The 18,011-nt window shown below is 41.9% G+C and overlaps 1 protein-coding gene across 4 annotated transcripts; it reads right to left on the reverse strand.

Annotated features, from left to right (window-relative positions):
* Positions 1-659: 659 nt before the first annotated feature.
* On the reverse strand, positions 660-17,534 carry tdrd6 (tudor domain containing 6). 4 transcript variants are annotated; one of them, XR_004633500.1, is made up of 22 exons: positions 17,205-17,534; positions 15,466-15,615; positions 7,144-12,912; positions 6,952-7,028; positions 6,754-6,834; positions 6,531-6,576; positions 6,057-6,136; positions 5,856-5,910; positions 4,985-5,064; positions 4,784-4,838; positions 4,380-4,447; positions 4,223-4,286; positions 4,042-4,118; positions 3,791-3,845; positions 3,540-3,607; positions 3,336-3,402; positions 3,180-3,232; positions 3,020-3,083; positions 2,837-2,904; positions 2,574-2,727; positions 1,342-1,396; positions 660-1,183 (listed from the first exon to the last, which is right to left on the reverse strand). XR_004633500.1 is itself a non-coding variant. In XM_034699049.1 (21 exons), exons 3-21 carry the CDS (start codon positions 12,833-12,835, stop codon positions 1,092-1,094), a joined length of 6,897 nt encoding a protein of 2,298 aa, XP_034554940.1. In that variant the 5' UTR covers positions 12,836-12,912; positions 15,466-15,576; positions 17,205-17,523; the 3' UTR covers positions 660-1,091. The 4 variants fall into 4 exon arrangements, 3 of the variants coding, with proteins under 3 accessions (XP_034554940.1, XP_034554939.1, XP_034554941.1); XM_034699049.1 differs by lacking the exon at positions 2,574-2,727 and having other exon boundaries at positions 15,466-15,576; positions 17,205-17,523; XM_034699048.1 differs by lacking the exon at positions 2,574-2,727 and having other exon boundaries at positions 17,205-17,513.
* Between the last annotated feature and the right edge of the window lie 477 nt (positions 17,535-18,011).

Consider the following 18,011-nt stretch of genomic DNA (forward strand, 5'->3'; position numbering starts at 1 on the left):
GAAGTTTGCTTCTCTTTATTTTCAACTTCACTTTTTGTTAGAAGTTAAAGGACCATTAACCCCTAAGAGTTGTACCTAATTTGAGAAGCAACTCTTGTCGTGATGAGATATTTCTAACTAAATATGGGCCAAAAAGGGAACATCATTCAAATTTGACCTTAAACACACTTTGAGTTAAAGCTAGGGTTGATTTCGAGTGTAGCATTTCCTCAGGACTCCGTCTAACCCTTCCCCCGCTCCCCTCGGAGCGCCTCCAAAACAACGCCCCTGCTCACATGCACTAGCGCAGCTGATGCACGACCATATGATCATGACTGATTCAAAACCGGTCCTCAGCACATCGCTTGTGTTTTGGACTACGTCAACTCGTGTCTCACTCATCGGTAAGAAAACACCAAAACATTATCATAGTGAAAGTTAAAAACACAAACAAACATTAAATGTACACGCAGGAGGCGGGCAGAACGGCAGGACAGGATTGGTTGATGTTTTTCCAGGTTTACTCCGGCTGTAGATAGCGGCTTTTTTTCGCTCTTTTTTTAAGAACACATTATTGATTGCCATCAGGACATAAAGATCATTTTAACCAGTATAATAAAAGTGGCTGACTACCGACCACAGCTTTAAGCTGCACCCAACACAGAGAAAACACTGACTCATCTGGATCAGTAACCATATTTATTGTGCCAACATAAATACAGCTTAACAGCATGCATGTTTCCACACAAAACACAGAAAACTCTCAAACTGCTGCATATTTTAAATTCAACCAAAGATTCAGTCATTCTTGAACAAGTTTGTGGCAGTTTATCAGAACAGATCATCTGTAACAAGAGTGCTCAAAGTAAGGCTGAGTGGGAAAATGGACATGAAGGACAAACTCTAAAGATAAAGCCAGCTCTCACTGCACAGAGGCACCTTTAACGATGTGTTTCTTATGTTAATGAAATTAGCCAACGGGCTACAGTTAAAGATAACTTGACAGGTACATCCAATAAATCAAGAGTAACAAACACAACAAAAGACTTGACCTGTTTCAGAAAACTTAAAACATTTCTGTGAGGTGTCTGATAAAGACACATTAACAGTTGTTACTCCTCTGACTGCTGCACGACAGGCAGAAGATCAGCAGAGCCATCGTTAATCTTCAGAGAGAGATGAGTTATCTTTGACAGCTGTTCCTCTGAAAAAGGAAGGAAGTTAATGTGCACGCAAAACAAAAATCAAACTGATGGATCAATGACTCAAGTGTTTCTGAAAAAAGTGATGTTAAACAGTTCTTTGATTTGTACCACACCGATTCATGGCGGTTCTGTATCCGCCAGTTATATCATCACTTACCGAAACTGTCATCAGAGGATGACACTTCTTCCTCGAGCACACCTGCACTGAAATCCTGGAAAATCAACCAAGAAATGAAAAGCTTACATTTTTCCAATCATGTTTGAGCTTTGAGCTATCAGACTACCTCATACTGGTCATTAGAAATCTTGAAACGATACTCATCTTGATCAGCAGAAGCACCATAGTTCTAATAACATCAATAACGGTATGTTAGTGCCAATTTAAACAGACTCAGGGATGTATTCACAGTAGGAGTGTGATGTTTGAGTTCTCAAAAAACAGAAGTTCTAACAAAGAAAGCACACATCCACTGCTGTGCTTCAGGGCTATAGAAACTTTGAGGTTAGAAAATATTCCTTTAGGGCAAAAAAAACCAAAAAACACATTTTATGCAAATTAGTCCCACTACAGGATAAGTCCAGTTCACAAAAAAGGCACAAACAACCCCTTAAAGTTATATTGTTATTAACATCTTTTAAGAGTTTGATAGCTGGAGTACTCTACTTCGTATTCTAGTGGAAGAGAATGATAGTTGTATTATTATTTTTACCAGCATGTCTGTTTGTCATTCTTCACTATGTTAAGAAGTTTCAGTGTTAGTAAAGATTGAGTACACTGTACAGAAACAACTGAAGTAGAAGTAGGTTTAATTAATCAGAACACTCGGGGCCCTGAAAACTGAGGTGTTGCAGCAGTAGAGGCGTTCATTAGAGGTCATGCATCTATGTCGTTAGTGAAAGACCTAGCACCTTCTGTACTGCTGTATATGCAGGTATACACTGCATCTCTCTTATATCATGGAACTTGTAAAGCCTGAAGTGTGCAAGCTTTAGCATAGCACACTGGAATCACAGACTCTGAGTGCCTATGACATAATGGGTAAGTAATTTTAGCATGTCTACAGACGGTCACTAAAAGAATGACTTGGCTGTTTGGTATCAAAAGTGAAGCCCCTCATTAGTGCCCGAAGTCTTCATTCTTTGTGAAGGCCAGCACAAGGAGACTCTTGTAGTTGAAAACAAAAGTGCAACCCTACAAAACCAGAGGAAGTTATGGAGTTTGGGTACTGAGGATATCACATAATGATGATTTCCTACATTTTATTCCAATTTAGAATAAAATACAGGGCTGCGTTTTAGGACCGGGCTCTTAACGGTTGACAAGGCACTCCATGCAGCCTGTCTGAGACTCAACAGTGAGTACCCACTCTGTCCTCCAAATGAGCTCACTTCTGTTTCCAAAACAACAGGATGGTATCAGGCAATACACTCAAGACTTCACGAATTATTAGAATGACATCAGTGTGGCTACATGCACTTCTCTGGTACAGTCTATGTCATCCATCTTTCCACTGTTAAGTCCACCCATAAGGCCAATCTCCCCCTTATTGTTAGTTAGAAATAGGAAAGAGGAAAGGAAGGAGTTATTCATGCACATATGGAATCAATAATTTGGGATTGTCAAACATCTTCCTGGGTGTAAACAAAGTTACCTCTTTCTGTTCAGGGGATGTTTGCACCAGCTGCTCACGGTCTTCTGTTTCGGTTTCTTTATGTGGGTCTGGGAAACAAGGAAGCATGTATCATAAGGCTTCCAAACCAAAAGAATATGCCCATCTCTGCAGTTCATTTGAGCTGTAAATTACAGTGCTGTGGTTTTTCATTGAGTCTGATACCTCTGCAGACATCTGTCAGACATATCTCCCCAACAAGACAGGTCACCTCTTCTACCAGGTTGTTCTAAAACAACAGAAACAAAGGAAGCCTTCACTTAGTGTCACATTGTAGTGTTAGCTTAAAATCTGTGTTGACTCATCAGGTTTTGTTTTTTTTTACCAAATCTGGAAAGGGAATTGTGCAGACTTGAGGTTCAGAGTCTGACGGCAGAGCTGCAAACACAAAAGGCAGATAGCTCATGTGATTTGATGTTTTTAATCCACTGTTGGAGAAAGTAAAATATTTGTGAAAGACTGAAACATGATATGAACAAACCAGAAAGTTGATCTTCCTGCAGAGCCTCTGTCTCGTCTTCTGATATCGATGTATTCTGAAACAAAGACTATAACCACAAGTTTTCTTATACAGACCAGCTCAATGAAAACAAACCTTAAAATCAAAATAGATTGAATGTAACAGGCGATCCAAACTGGTTTAAAATCATGGTTGTATTTATTATTCTAATATGACAGAAGTTACCTTGATGAACGAGGTCTCATTCTGAAGGGAGACATCTTGGACTTGTATTTCATTCTCTGTTAGAGCTTCTGTGGAGATAGTTATGATCACACTTCATATTTACTGCACATCTTCACACATTACATATCACAATAGGCAAATGAGCAGCCTTGGGAGCTTAACATGTGTATCAATAAACTTTTGCATTCACAAATTTTTGTGGTCACATTACGCTATGTTTTTCTTTTTTGGTTGTGCTAGAAGTGACTCACCAGCTGACTGTTCACAATGAAGCTCTGTGCTAGACAGCAGTGACTCACTTTGGACCTATGATTTAAGAAAATGAAACATTCAATGCATAGAAAGATCATTTCCAACAATCACATTCACAGTACTGTGGTACTTTATATGTGATAGCAGCACAGGCATCAGGCCTAACATCCATACCCAGCCTCAAACTCAGTTTAAACACACTGCGGTTAGAACCACCTTACATTGGGAAACTGAGTGTGATGCAAATTACCGTTTCATCTGCTGTCACACAGCTGAGACGATCCTCTCCTGCACTGGGGACTTCTCTGTCACTTGACTCATTATGATCTGAAGTGCAAATGAAAACAGATTATTGACCTTGTAAATACTATAAAGTGGTGCTGTTGTAAGATAATGAAGATTTTTATGCCCAACACTCTGCTCTGCAATACCTGTGCAGACATCTGTCAAACACGCCTCTTCAACAGAACAGGTCAACTCTAGCACCTCAGCATCCTGAGCAGGAGTAAAGATGAATTTCACACATCAGTTAGGAAGTGGAAGTTGCAAGCTGACTTAAAAAAAAAAAAGGTAGTTTCAAATGATTACCACATCATTAGAGGAAGCTGTGCAGGGGTGTTCCACAATGGAAGCTTCATTAGTGTCAGAGGGAAGGCCTGTAGATACAGAACAAAAGATGTTAAGAGACAATTGGATCACGTTTACATTTTAATTCTGATTCCAAATAGAAACGGATAAGAAGGTGCAAAGGCATCAGGTGTTCTGCTGCACTACTTTTATTGGCTTACAACCACCTACAGGGATTTGCACCTGTGTGTTCTCACATTGCTTACCTGTCCAGTAGTGTGACAAGACTAAGAGGGGTGAGAAGTTGTCTGATATATTCTATTTACTGCTCCTTTTTTGCTTTTTTATTCTAGAAGAACTTTCATCCATAGTTGCTATAAAGCAACATTTTAATGAGGCAAACAAAATATTCTAGGATGATATACCTGAAAACATGTCCTCATGATGAGCCGTATTCTCCACTTCGGTCATCAAGTCATTCTGAAACAGAAACATTTCTCCAATTAGCCTGAGACGTGTGTTTACAACAGACAACAACAACAATAGACTGTAAAACTATCATACAGTCACTTGAGTCATGTTCATGGTAAGTGTTTTAAAAGGATCTGCTTAAAAAAAAACAGTACCTTGTCATCTGTGGTCACACATGACACCTGTTCCTTTAGGACACCACCTTCAGGTTCAGATTCCTGTTCTGACTGAATATCTGCGAAGACAACATTTACACACAGTCATTCATTACTGTCATCTCAAAACAACCTGGCACACATGAACATCCACCTGAAATACCCTCAATTGACAAGTTTTATTAACTAGAATGAAAGATGTATTTAGTGACCTGAAGAAGACATAGACCTAATCTCAATGTCCACACTCACACACTTGAGGTGCGTTCCCACTAAAGGCTGATTTATACTTCTGCGTCACCCCTACGCAGCAGTGGCTGACGCGGACATAAGCACCACATACTTCTGCGTCGATGTGTTCGTGTTGTGCAGCAATTCTTCACCGAAAGACTTGAGGGCAGTGTGGTCTCTCTGACAGTTGGTCGCCTCCTTCCAGCCTTGCTACGATCTCTTGTTTACTTTTCCACATCGACTCAGAGCGTGTTATATTAATCTACAGCTGATACATGTTGCTGTTTATCATACAGACATGATTACATGAAGAATAGAGAGGAGGAGATGATGAAATACACGGCCGATGAATGATCGATGAGCGGGGATCCCAGAAGTGCTGTAGATGCGGGAAATACAATGCTGTTGAGCGGACCAATCCCGGAGCTTGCAGTAAGCGTCGATTCTACCGATAGTTACATTTTGGAGGAGGTACACCTCAGCTACATGCGTAGGCCTCTGGGTAGGTACAGGAGATATGCAGACCTCCAGTGTAGGCTAAGTCGTTGATTCGACGCAGAAGTATAAGCAGAACTTTCATCCATAGTTGCTATAAAACAACATTTTAATGAGGCAAACAAAAAATTCTAGGATGATATACCTGAAAACATGTCCTCATGATGAGCCGTATTCTCCACTTCGGTCATCAAGTCATTCTGAAACAGAAACATTTCTCCAATTAGCCTGAGACGTGTGTTTACAGCAGACAACAACAACAATGGATTGTAAAACTATCATACAGTCACGTGAGTCATGTGCATGGTAAGTGTTTTAAAAGGATCTGCTTAAAAAAAAACAGTACCTTGTCATCTGTGGTCAGACATGACACCTGTTCCTTTAAGACACCACCTTCAGGTTCAGATTCCTGTTCTGACTGAATATCTGTGAAGACAACATTTACATACAGTCATTCAATACTGTCATCTCAAAACAACCTGGCACACAAGAACATCCACCTGAAATACCCTCAATTGACAAGTTTTAGTAACTAGAATGAAAGATGCATTAAGTGACCTGAAGAAGACATAGACCCAATCTCAATGTCCAAACTCACACACTTGAGGTGCGTTCCCACTAAGTCAGCGAGGCCTGAGGGCTGTCCAACTGTCAAATCTTTAAGTGCGTGAGGGAACTCTCACAGGTCTTTTGAGACCTTTATGACCTTTATTTATATTGAGATTGGGTCATACTATCGGTTGTAGGCTAACGTGATTCCTTGCCCTGAAAATGATGCATGATTTCGAAGTGTTGACTCATTATGCAAGTAATTCCTTACCGGATGCAGGGAGCCCACATGAGGGCAGCGCTACTTCTGTCCGATTCTGAAAGGTGGAAAAACATGCAGGTAACAACAAAATATTAAAACCGAGCATGCTCTTGCAAATCCTTTTTAAAAAATATATGAAGTACCAAAAAGAATTACGTAACATGCCTTATATGGACATGAAGTACAGCTCATGAGGTTTTATCAAGGTACACTGTTAAGCAATTCTGCGTACCTGCTTCAAGTCGTCAGAAGTCAGGTCAGTGTTCTCAAACAGACTAAGGCTCTCATTGGGCCAAACGGCTTCACGAGGGACCTTTAGAGGAATACAACACATCATCAGATTTCATCAAGTCTATAATCCATCCACATACTCAAGTCAGTTGTAGTGTCTTATTTAAACAATATGCCAATGCATTGTTTTACAGTTTACCATTTTCACAGTAGTTGTGCTGGTTAGAGAACTCTCCCTTGAATCAGAGACATCTCTGTCCTTTTCTTCTGGTGGAGCTGTAAGTTGGTGAAAATGTTAAATCAAATGTTAGCGAGATAAGCAGGATTTTGATACGCTGTCATTCCTCATACTGACATGAAAAAAGAAAAGGATTGTTAAATGATTGCTTACCTGAAAAAGTCATGGTGTCAAAGCTGCTTTCCATGCTTTGGGTATGAACCTCCTCAAGCAGGAACTCCAAGACAGTTTCTGTGATCCCTGATTCATCTGCCTCTGTCAGGTTTTCATCCGACACATATTTTATGTCATCGAGTCCCAAAGTGTCCAACATTGAGCCAAACTCCTCTTCTGTGGATGTGTTCATTTCAGGATATAGCACTGTTTTATCTAAGCTGCTTTCAATGCTGTAGGTATCAACCTCTCCAGGCAGAGACTGTAGGTCATCCATTATGATCCCCGACTCATTTATGTCCTCTGCAGGCTTCTCACACAGCAGAGAATTTATGTCATCAGGTCCAAAAGAAACCTTCTCTTCAGTGTCTTTGTCAGTTTGAGGAGGAAACATGGTTTCTTCTATGCCATCATCACATGTCAAAACGTCTGTCGGTTTGGTTTCAGACACCGCCATAGTAGTTATGGTACTCACCTCTTCCTTGGAAAGACTCAGACTCTCTGTCTTTATTAGTATTTGAGGTTCACAGCCCTTGGTGTCACCTTCCTCTGCAGACACCTCAAGGGACTGAGAATGGACATACTCTTCAGCACTCTGCTCGTCACTGTGGTCTCCTGGAGGATGACTGCAAGGCACAGAAGCTTCCATTTCTTGGCTTTGGTGCTCTGATTGATTGTCCAGTGGTGCAGTCTCTTCCACAGTGGGGTCACATGGCGGTGATCGTCTGTATGAATCAGTCACTTCAACTTCATCAGGTTTTTTTTCTGCCATGGAGGGCCTCCACCAGGTTTTCAGTGCCTCGTTCATTATCTGGCCCTCACATATGATCTGAACAAAGCATGTGATTTTACCTTCTTCTTCTTCGCTGGTTACTCGAGTGACAGTCAGCTGTAAGGCTTTGTTTGCTGTAAGTACCGACAGCTCATCCACTGCACTGCTGTCCCAGGTTCCGTTTGAAGCACCCAAGCCTTCAAGCTTGCACAAAAAGGCCTGTGGAGGACTTTTTATCAGGTCTTGGGGTATTTCTCTCACATCTGAAACACTGACTTTGGACTTGTTTCCGTAATCTACAAAGGAAACAAACAGCTCATTTTCTTCTTTGCTGATGACTTCTGCCCGGTACCAAAGATTATCATCTGCAAATTGAGCAATGCATGGACTGCCGAGGGGAAAAGCAGCAGGGTCCAAATCTTTCTTGACGACTGCTTCTCCAACTTCTGTGACACTTATTGTTATCTTATCGAGCTCCTCTGAGTCCGCCGGCTGACACCAGAATGTCTTGTCATCATTTGTAGACGAGATGTAGACTTCTAACGTTTGCCCCTCTGAGAACTCTCGTTGGGGGTAACACAGAGAACAAGACTTCAGTGATATCTGTGAGTCCTCTGGCACTGACCTGATGTCAGGGTTCTGAGCTGGTTTTCCCTCAGTTTGTTCATCTCTGCCCAAGTTCCTCTCAGGACCATCAGTTGAAAAGCTAGAAGGCATTTTGCATGTGAGGTTTACACCACTGTCTTCAAGGCTGACTTCCCACACGGATCCTGATTGACTGCTGAAGGTGCACTTGAGAACCTTTGTTCCAATTCCACTGATGTCTTCTTTGAAAGCTGACACCACTTCTGGATCCAGCACTTTCTCATCTCCGAGAGTCGCCACGTTGCTCAGCATACAGTGTGTGCTGTACATGGGCAGCTCCAAGAAAGACTTCTGGAGTTTGCTTAACTTGGAAACTGGCACAATTGCTGTGTTTCCAAAGTCAACAAACTCGACGAGAGCTATTGCAGTACTATAAATTTCTCTAACAACGGCCCGGTACCATGATGAATCCTCTGCAAACTCTGCTTGAACAAGGTCCCCTGGCTGCACATCTTTGATGGAGTCGCTTTGGGGGATACATTTGGGATCATTGAGCTTTTCCACCAACGAGATTATTTCATCCTCCTCACTGACAAGTTGCACATAAAAACTCAATGGGCTGTTGCATTGCGAGACGTAAACTTCAGCTGTCATGCCTGATGTGATCGATTTTGGAGGCAGGTCTGCAAGCTGAGGGAGGTTCTCAACATTGCTTTCTTTCTGGGATTCTGTGGCAGACGGTGTGGACTTGACAAGCTGTTTGGTTTCTGTAGGAGGACTCGTTTTCCTTGGTTTGATTTTGGCAGCTGCTGGCTCAGAACCATTTCTTGTACGCTGAGTTCTTTCCCATGGTTTCCTTTGGTGTGGAGGTTGATACAGTTTTAATGGAGCACCTTTGTCTTTCTGACCATTTTCACAATGGTTGCGAGAAGGCTTAGGTTCAGAGGGCACAATCTTGTCAGCATCCCTCCATTTGCGCACTGGTTTCGCACAACTCTGATGGACAACCATTGTTTCTGGGTGCACCTCAATTTGAAACATCTTCTTGATTTTTGAATTGATCTGAGTGTTTCCATGATACAGTTCAACTTGAAGTTTGCCATCCGGTTCTCTGGCTACAACTAGTGCCCGGAATTTGCAATCTGTCACACTAGTCTCAAACCAGCTGTTCATCTCACTGGGAACATCAGCAGGGACATCAGAGAGACTACACACAAGTGCTTGCACAGGCACAGACATGATGTCATTAGCCTCTCTGGGAACTGGAAGCAAGTCAGATTTTTCCACTTCAATGGTGTCACCATAATCCACAAAATGGACAAAAATGGCTGGCCGTGTGGCCTTGATCTGTCCTCTGTACCACTGTCCATCAGTGTACTTTGCAAAGCACAAAGCTCCAAAGTCTGTTGGGAGCTTTACATTTTCAAGCTGGTGACAGAGATTGTTTACTTTGATCTTGAGATCATTTGTCACTTCAGCATTCCTCTCAAGCTGGCAGTAGAACTTGCTGACATCGTTTACACATGTAACTGTGACCTGTTCCTCTGTTCCAGTTTTGACGTTGTGTGTCGAGTAATAGTATGTGTCCAGGCGGAAAGACAGCCCTGCTTCTTTCTTGGGGGATGCACTTTTGAGTAGATTGACCATACTGGTGGAGACACTCTCAAAGGGAGTTTCCAGATCCACGATGTTGAAAACAATCTTCTGCTCGCTGTACATGACAGCGTAGATGGTGCACTTCAAAGTCACAAAGTTAGATGAAGCAGTCTCCACAAAGGTGTGAAACTTTGCTGTTGCTTCTTCATTCCACTCATTTGTGGCAGACGTTGGGTCAACAGGGTTCATCAGGCTGCATCGGAAAGCTTGGCCATGCAGAGCGAGAAATTGTGGGCAGATCCTCCTCAGATCATAGAGGGAAACAGTTTCTGTTTGGCCATAGTCAACAAACAAGACATCCACATGAGGCGTTTCATGTTTGTGAATCACAAGGGCCCTGTACCACTTTCTATTGTCAGGGTGGCGAGCAACACAAGTGGTCTCCACGGGAGGTTCAAACTCACTGCCTTGATAGTAAGCCTGAATGTCATACATGAGCAATTTCAGGAGTCCTGCATTTTGTACTAGCTGGCACCAGAAGTCGTTTGGGCTTTCGATGTAGGACACACTGACATCTAGGACACTACCTGTAGGAAACATGTGCTCCTTGAAGGCAGGAGGTCTTCTTTGATTACCAGCAACATTGACTGCATTTTGGGTCTGAAAAGAAGTTCCATGGTTGATGTGTGCACCTGAGAGACTGGCATCTGGAAGTTGTCCTGTTGGCAGACCAGCAGTTTGCACAGGCATTTTGACTTTGGGTTGTCTCTGTGTCTCAGCACTTTCCGCATGACCGGAACTACACATAAGTGCAGCAAGATCTCTCTCTCCCTGTGCTTCAGGATCTGCTAGTTGGACAACATAGCACATATCATATTTTCCTGAAACATGTAAATTTAGTGCTTTGTCTTCTGTTGCTTTGATGAAAACCTCACAGGCGCTTTCGCTCCATTTTTGTCCTTTTGGCCTGATACCAGCCAGTGTGCATTTCAATGCAAGGCGTGGCAGCTTTTTGAACTCGTCAGGTAGCATCCTGATGTTACTCCTGTCAACATCTTCAGTGTTCCCGTAATCAACAAAAAACACTTTGACTTTGGTCTCACCAACCTCAGTCACAGCTGCTCTGTAGAAATCACCATCTTCTGCCTTAGAGGCGCAGTACAGTCCAACTGTTGGATTTCTTACATCTGTATTCACTGAGTCTTTGTACAAGTAATGGATGCGATCCATTATTTCATCCAACTCATTTGCATAGTTCTGAGTTTGGATCCAGAACTCTGATGGGTCAGATACATGCTGAATAACTGCAACATGTGAGGAGTTGAGAGAGAGGTCTTCAGTTGGCAACTTCTCCACTACTCCTTTCCCTTCTTCTTTTTCTGACATCTTTCTCTCAGATCTGTCTTGCTGAGGTGGATGCTGTCGTCTGGATGGAACGTTACGGATAGCATAATCTCCAAGCATTTTATCACTCTCCAGGGAACAGCTCATGTTTGAAGCAAACAACTTGTTAATGTTTGTGTTTTCATCCCCGTAGAGTGTGACGTAGTACACACCCTCAGAGATGCTTTGGTACTCAAATTTGGCAATCATTGTCTTGTTGAGAAGAAGGGTTTTGAGATAGTCAACTTGGCTGGCTGTCCAACCAACCCCATTGTCAACAATTCCGTGGAGGGAGCACATATAAGTCACAACTGGCATCCTGAAGAAGTCTGTGGCCAGTGGTCTTACATTCTCCACTTGAACAAACTGTTTCGTTCCATAGTCGACATTCAACACTTCAACCACTTGGTTGGTTGGGAGTACCTGCTGTAAAACAGAGCGATACCACCTGCCATCACTTCCTCTTGCAGCACATGGAAACCCGATAATATCTGGACCTACAAGACATGTGGTCTTTCTTCCCTCACAACACTGCGTGATCCGCTCAGAGAGTTTCCTCAACTCTTGAGAGAATACTTTCAACTGGCAAAATATTCTGTGGGGATTTGTGACGTCTGTGACTGTAACAGTCTCCACAGTTCCTGCTTGCAGCTCTGGGTACATGAAGATCTCTTTTTTGTGCAGTCTCTCACCTTCTCCCTCTGAAGTGAGCCCAGTCGCTGCAGAAACTTCAGCTCCACTGTGGGACTGCAGTGTCTTCAGGACAAAGTCCTGGAAGATGTCTGGGGACATCTTCTTGGCAATTCCCATCTCATACATTTGTTTGGATATGCAAGGGATGTGCAGTACAAATGCTCTGTGGAGCAACAGTACATCTTGCACGTGTGCCTTCACAGACTTCCCAGAGAGCGATCTCAGGAACTCGAGAGCCACTGAAGACCACCTGTTCTCAGCTGAAAGTGGTAATACATTAGCCAGCACACAAAATTCCACTTCAGGTGGCAGGCAGAAGTGCTTTTTCTGACCCCATGCAAGCTCACTAGAGGAAGTGTTAAATGTTACTCCTTTGTCAATGAGGAACACACTGTATTTGGAGCCATGTCTTGAGACTATGCGGGACCTGTACCAAGTGCCATCAATCTGCACCAGGCACTGGTCGCCAGAATTTCCTTCAAACTGTTGGAATATTTCACCAGGGGATTGAATGTCTTTGGCCAGGCACTCATAAGCCCCTGTTTTCTGCTGATTAAATTTTCCCCAGAACTCTACGAGCACACAAAGGGGATGCAGGTGGACCTTTGTTATGAGAATTGTTACATCTGACCCTTGTGTAGGGAGTCCTACGATTGAAGTCATTTTGGCAGTTTCATGGACTCAAGCAGCCGATCATCTGTCACCTCTCATCAACAAGGCTTGGGTGCACTGAATGTTATCTGGAAAACATGCAAGCACACAGAAGCACAGAAATGTAAGCTACGTTCGAACTTGTTTTAAAGACAGAATCTGGCCGTTCCAAATGATGGTCATTAGATTAAACTTTTATCACCTTCAAGGTAGTATTCAACTAAAATCCTTTAAGGTTTAAGAAAATATTATCATTTATTAGCTTACATCGGGACTTGTACATTGTTACGTTAGGCTGCCATAAGATGTACAGGTTAATGTAAACTGTGTTGATTTCATCTATGCAAAAAAGAAAATTTGATGCAAGGATTTCAAAAACTCCAGTTAAAATTGAATTGACCGTTTGGCTCTGCATTCCAGGTTGCAAATTACAATTGCAACTTCTATGTTGTAAGTTACCCTGTACCCTGGAACACAACATGCAAAAACATTTTTTTTTACATAGAGCAAACAGGTCCCAATTTAACCTCAAACATTTAAAAAAAATATTCACTGTGTTTTTGTTTCACCAAAAGCAAATGATACTTAAAGACCATCCATTCATCCATCTTCTTCCGCTTATCCGGGTCCGGGTCGCGGGGGCAGCAGTCTCAGCAGGGAAGCCCAGACACTCCTCTCCCCGGCCACTTCCACCAGCTCTTCTGGGAGGATACCGAGGCGCTCCCAGGCCAGCTGAGAGACATAGTCTCGCCAGCGTGTCCTGGGCCTTCCCCGTGGCCTCCTCCCAGTTGGACATGCCCGAAACACCTCCCCAGGGAGACGCCCGGGAGGCATCCTAACCAGATGCCCGAACCACCTCATCTGGCTCCTCTCGATCCGGAGGAGCAGCGGCTCTACTTTGAGCCTCTCCCGGATGTCTGAGCTCCTGACCCTATCTCTAAGGCTGAGCCCAGACACCCTGCGGAGAAAGCCCATTTCGGCCGCTTGTATTCGTGATCTCGTTCTTTCGGTCACTACCCACAGCTCGTGACCATAGGTGAGGGTCGGAACGTAGATTGACCGATAAATTGAGAGCTTTGCCTTCTGGCTCAGCTCTCTCTTCACCACGACAGACCGGTACAGCGCCCGCATCACTGCAGACGCCGCCCCGATCCGTCTGTCAATCTCCCGCTCCCTTTTCCCCTCACTCGTGAACAAGACCCCGAGATACTTGAACTCCTCCGCCTGGGGCAAAGACTCCCCTCCGACCCGGAGAGGGCAGGCCACCCTTTTCCGACTAAGCACCATGGCCTCAGACTTGGAGGTGCCGACCAGCTATGTGACATAACCTCACCATAAAAAAGATCCCGGCTGACACCGTACCACGTTCACATGCTTATTTTTCTCAAAGAGGACTGTGAGTCTAAAATGTGATCCTGCTCTGTTCTCTTGTTGCAGTAATCCACATGTTGTAGTCTGAGCCTTCACTATCATGACTGTGTGTCCGCGGAGATTATGAGCCTGCTCCACATGTTGATATTCAGCATGTTTAACATTTTATACTCCTCAATATGATCCGTAGCTATTCAATACCGCCAGTTATATACATTGTGTCATGAAGGAAAACTTGATTCAGGGGAAAAAACGCACTTGGCATTGTTTTTCGACATAGAAAATCTTTACGTTGTTTTTATGATTAATCAATAATTGATCGTTAACATTTCCAAAGATTGCTTAAGGAAGATACTTGAAATTTACATCCCTAATAGAAACTAAGTAAACAGTCAATCTGTACACCTGCCTCGAGCATCAAGGAGCATTATTCTGTTTTGAGGCCACTCGTCAGCGGGGGCCATATTGGAAATGCTGAAGTGAACCTAACTTTTGAGCTAGTATTTCTATTTATTTTACCAGGTAAAAAATGTCTCATTTACAAACATGACCTGGCCAAGAGCCACTAACAGGAACACATAAACACAAATAGACATATAGAGTTGTGCTCATAAGTTTACATACCCTGGCAGAATTTGTGATTTTTTTGGCAATTTTTCAGAGAAAATTAATGATAAGAGAAAAAAGAGGCTTTGAGCCTCCTCACTAACAGCTACAGTGGTCCCACCTGTCAATCAAGTCAGCTGTGCCTCTCATAATGGAAAACTTGTAATCTTAATATCTTTGAAATTGCCACGTTAAATTGCCTCAAGCTCAATGAACTGCAGTTTTTCACACTTCCGCATTGGCTTCAATTCTCGGGGCCAGAGGTTGCCACTTGGTTGATACACAGTCTTAATGCAGAGCCATCATTTCCTAATGTGCTCTTGCAAAATACTGAATGTGGTCAGTTCATAAAAGAACATATTGTCAGTAGAACCTTGCAAGTTTTGTTTTGGTATCAAGCCACAAAAACGTTTTGGTTACTTTACTTTATTTGACTTCCCACATTTTTCAATATGACTAGAAAACTTGACATATTCAAAACATGATGCTACACATTAATGAATCCAGCCCTTGACCCTGCTGTCCACAGGGAAGAAATCATGGTATATTCTAACAACTAATTTAGAGACGATCTATCAGAAATGTGTGACCTGCTTTCAAACACTTACCTTAGAAAAGGTGGTCAGATGAGGTGTGAGAACACTGCCACTAACCAAAACACTCACCTCTGCTTTGATTTTTGATGTTCACAGGGATGATGGCATTTCCACAAATCTTGCTGAGAGCAGACGCAGAGGGAAATCTGACATCATGAGGCCCAGGCACATGGAAAGAAACTGAAAGTCACAGCGGCACTTTCAATCAACTGCAAGCAACTGAAAAGTATAAAAGTAGTTATTGTGAATGTATGTGATAGTGTAGCTGAGACCAAAGCTGGAAGTGGACCACTTCTAGGGAGGTTAATGAGCAAACAAGAAAACCAAAAAAAAGAAGGGAAAATCCAACAACAAATTCAGACTTAGTTAATATATTAGCAAATAATAAATATAAATAAAAATAATTAAGCGGAACAAATTCATTAAATTTAAAGTACACGTCTTATTCTTCAGCACACTAAAACAAGCTTTTGATGATTTAAATTAAGTGAAAAAAAATAATTCACACATCCAAGTTGCAAAGTTTGAGTTTTCTCACTTATGTTTATGGTAGATACTGATATATTTTAGGATTCATTTTACTGATAGTTACATTTAAAATTTTTAAATTTACTTTTTTCATATTTTGTCCTCACACATACTGTCGAGATAAAGGAATAATAGTAAGACTGACCCTGGGTTGGCATAAATGCAATAACCACCATTAAACAGGAATTGTGTTTATATAACAACATATATCATTTTTTAGACTCTTGTTCAGTGAAACAAAAAAACTTTACGGACACCATTAATCAGGTAATTACAGACCTCATGAAGTTATGGAGAAAACAATGAAAATCTACTATTTTTCAACTTTTTATGGCAATATGATTGGAAGTGTTTTCAAATCTCAAGAAACCAGACATGGAAAGGGTTCAGAATTATGAGTTAAATAAATACGACTGATTAAAGAAAACTGATTGGCATGAACAATGATTTTATAAAGAGAGAAATATTGATTAACCCATCTGTTATGTTTGTTTCTCAAGAACAGCAATAATGTTCCTGGGTCAAATTGCCCCGGGGGCATATTTAATCATCCAAAAGTGTCCGAACCCTAAAAATCCCAATACGTTTTTTAAAAATCTCATTCTTAACTACATTACTAAACATTTAAATCAATATTTAGTGCATTGGTGTTCTTTAATTCTCACAGTTCAATGAGGACAACTCACTCGCTTTTCATGTGTGTGTGTGTGTGTGTGTGTGTATGTGTGTGCGTGTGCGTGTGTGTGTGTGTGTGTGCGTGTGTGCGTGAGAGAGAGAGAGAGAGAGAGAGAGAGAGAGAGAGAGAGAGAGAGAGAGATTTGGGTGAAATATGTCACACAGTTGCAAAGAAACAATTAGCATTTGAAACTTCTGACTCCTTTTAAACTCCACTTTGACTACCGGGTCAAGTTGACCCACAAACAGTATCTATGTAATTAATAATATAAATATGCAGGGGGGTTGCAAATATGTTAAATGAACCGTTTTTATTTTGTGTATTGATTACTATCATAAAGACCAGCAGAAAAAGTTTCATACCGAAAAAATACATGACATTTTTAAACTTTGAAATGGGTCAATCTGACCCGGAACAGAACAGGAGGGTTCAGCAGTAATGTTTCAGTACAATCACCAAACTTCAAAGTTAAGCTAGCTTTTCTGAAGTAGCACCTTCTGTTATCTGTACTTTACCGGGACGCCACTGATATTTAATCTACAAGAATATTCAACATTTAAAGTCACAGTTAAAGTGAGTACAGTTGTCAAACTTTAACATTTACCTGTTTTAATCCACACGATGTCCCGACTCTGCTATGGTGAACTTTACCGGATCAACAGGGAGCATGGCGGCGCTAACGTCACTCCAACCGCCCAAACTTTTCCCAGAAAGCTGCCCCGGTTACAAAGCGATCACTCTGACCGACACCGGTGTGACAGATGATCCGTCGAGCTGCTCACAGAGAGGTTTTATTGTCGCTACAAACTAAAGGAACAACAACCCGGGACAGTAACGGTTAGTCATCGGCCAACGTTAACTAGTCTAACCCGCGCGTGCCAGAGACCTCTAACCTTTTGCCCCCCTTTTTCTCGCGTGCCCCGGAAGTGTCTTTATTGCGCCCTGTCATTCAGGATCAGGATCATAAAGCACTTTTTCACATTTATTCACGAAGTCAGAAATAAAATACCCAGGAATTTATCTTACAAAGGACCAAAACCAAAATCAATCCCGAAATGTTGAAAATAAAATTAAGGAAATCAAGGCCAAATTAAATGAATGGCTTCAAAGAGACCTTTCAGTATTTTTTACAGTCTATGGTATTAGGTCGAATATATCTAACAAAGATGGAATCCTTATCTAGACGACCCAGCATACTCTAAATGCCATTCCAAAAAAAAAAGATAAAATCTATCAACCAAATAAATATGAGCTTTATTTGGAGAAACAGACCACACTATATGAAGAAAGGTGATATAACTAAAGACATAAAGGATGGTGGCCTAAATGTTATTGACTTTGATTTCCTTAATGGAACCCTAAAAATTAAATTGGATAAAATCCTGGATCAATCGCAGCAACTCTTTCTGGT

Source organism: Notolabrus celidotus, chromosome 13 (assembly GCF_009762535.1).
Source record: "Notolabrus celidotus isolate fNotCel1 chromosome 13, fNotCel1.pri, whole genome shotgun sequence".
Classification (NCBI taxonomy): domain Eukaryota; kingdom Metazoa; phylum Chordata; class Actinopteri; order Labriformes; family Labridae; genus Notolabrus; species Notolabrus celidotus.

Coding starts and splice junctions, on each gene's coding strand:
- tdrd6 (XM_034699049.1), bottom strand. CDS start 12,835: ATGACTTCAATCGTAGGACTCCCTACACAAGGGTCAGATGTAACAATT. Junction 6,577..6,753: donor CTTCTGACGACTTGAAGCAG/GTACGCAGAATT, acceptor TCCACCTTTCAG/AATCGGACAGAAGTAGCGCT. Junction 4,448..4,783: donor TCATGAGGACATGTTTTCAG/GTATATCATCCT, acceptor CTGTATCTACAG/GCCTTCCCTCTGACACTAAT.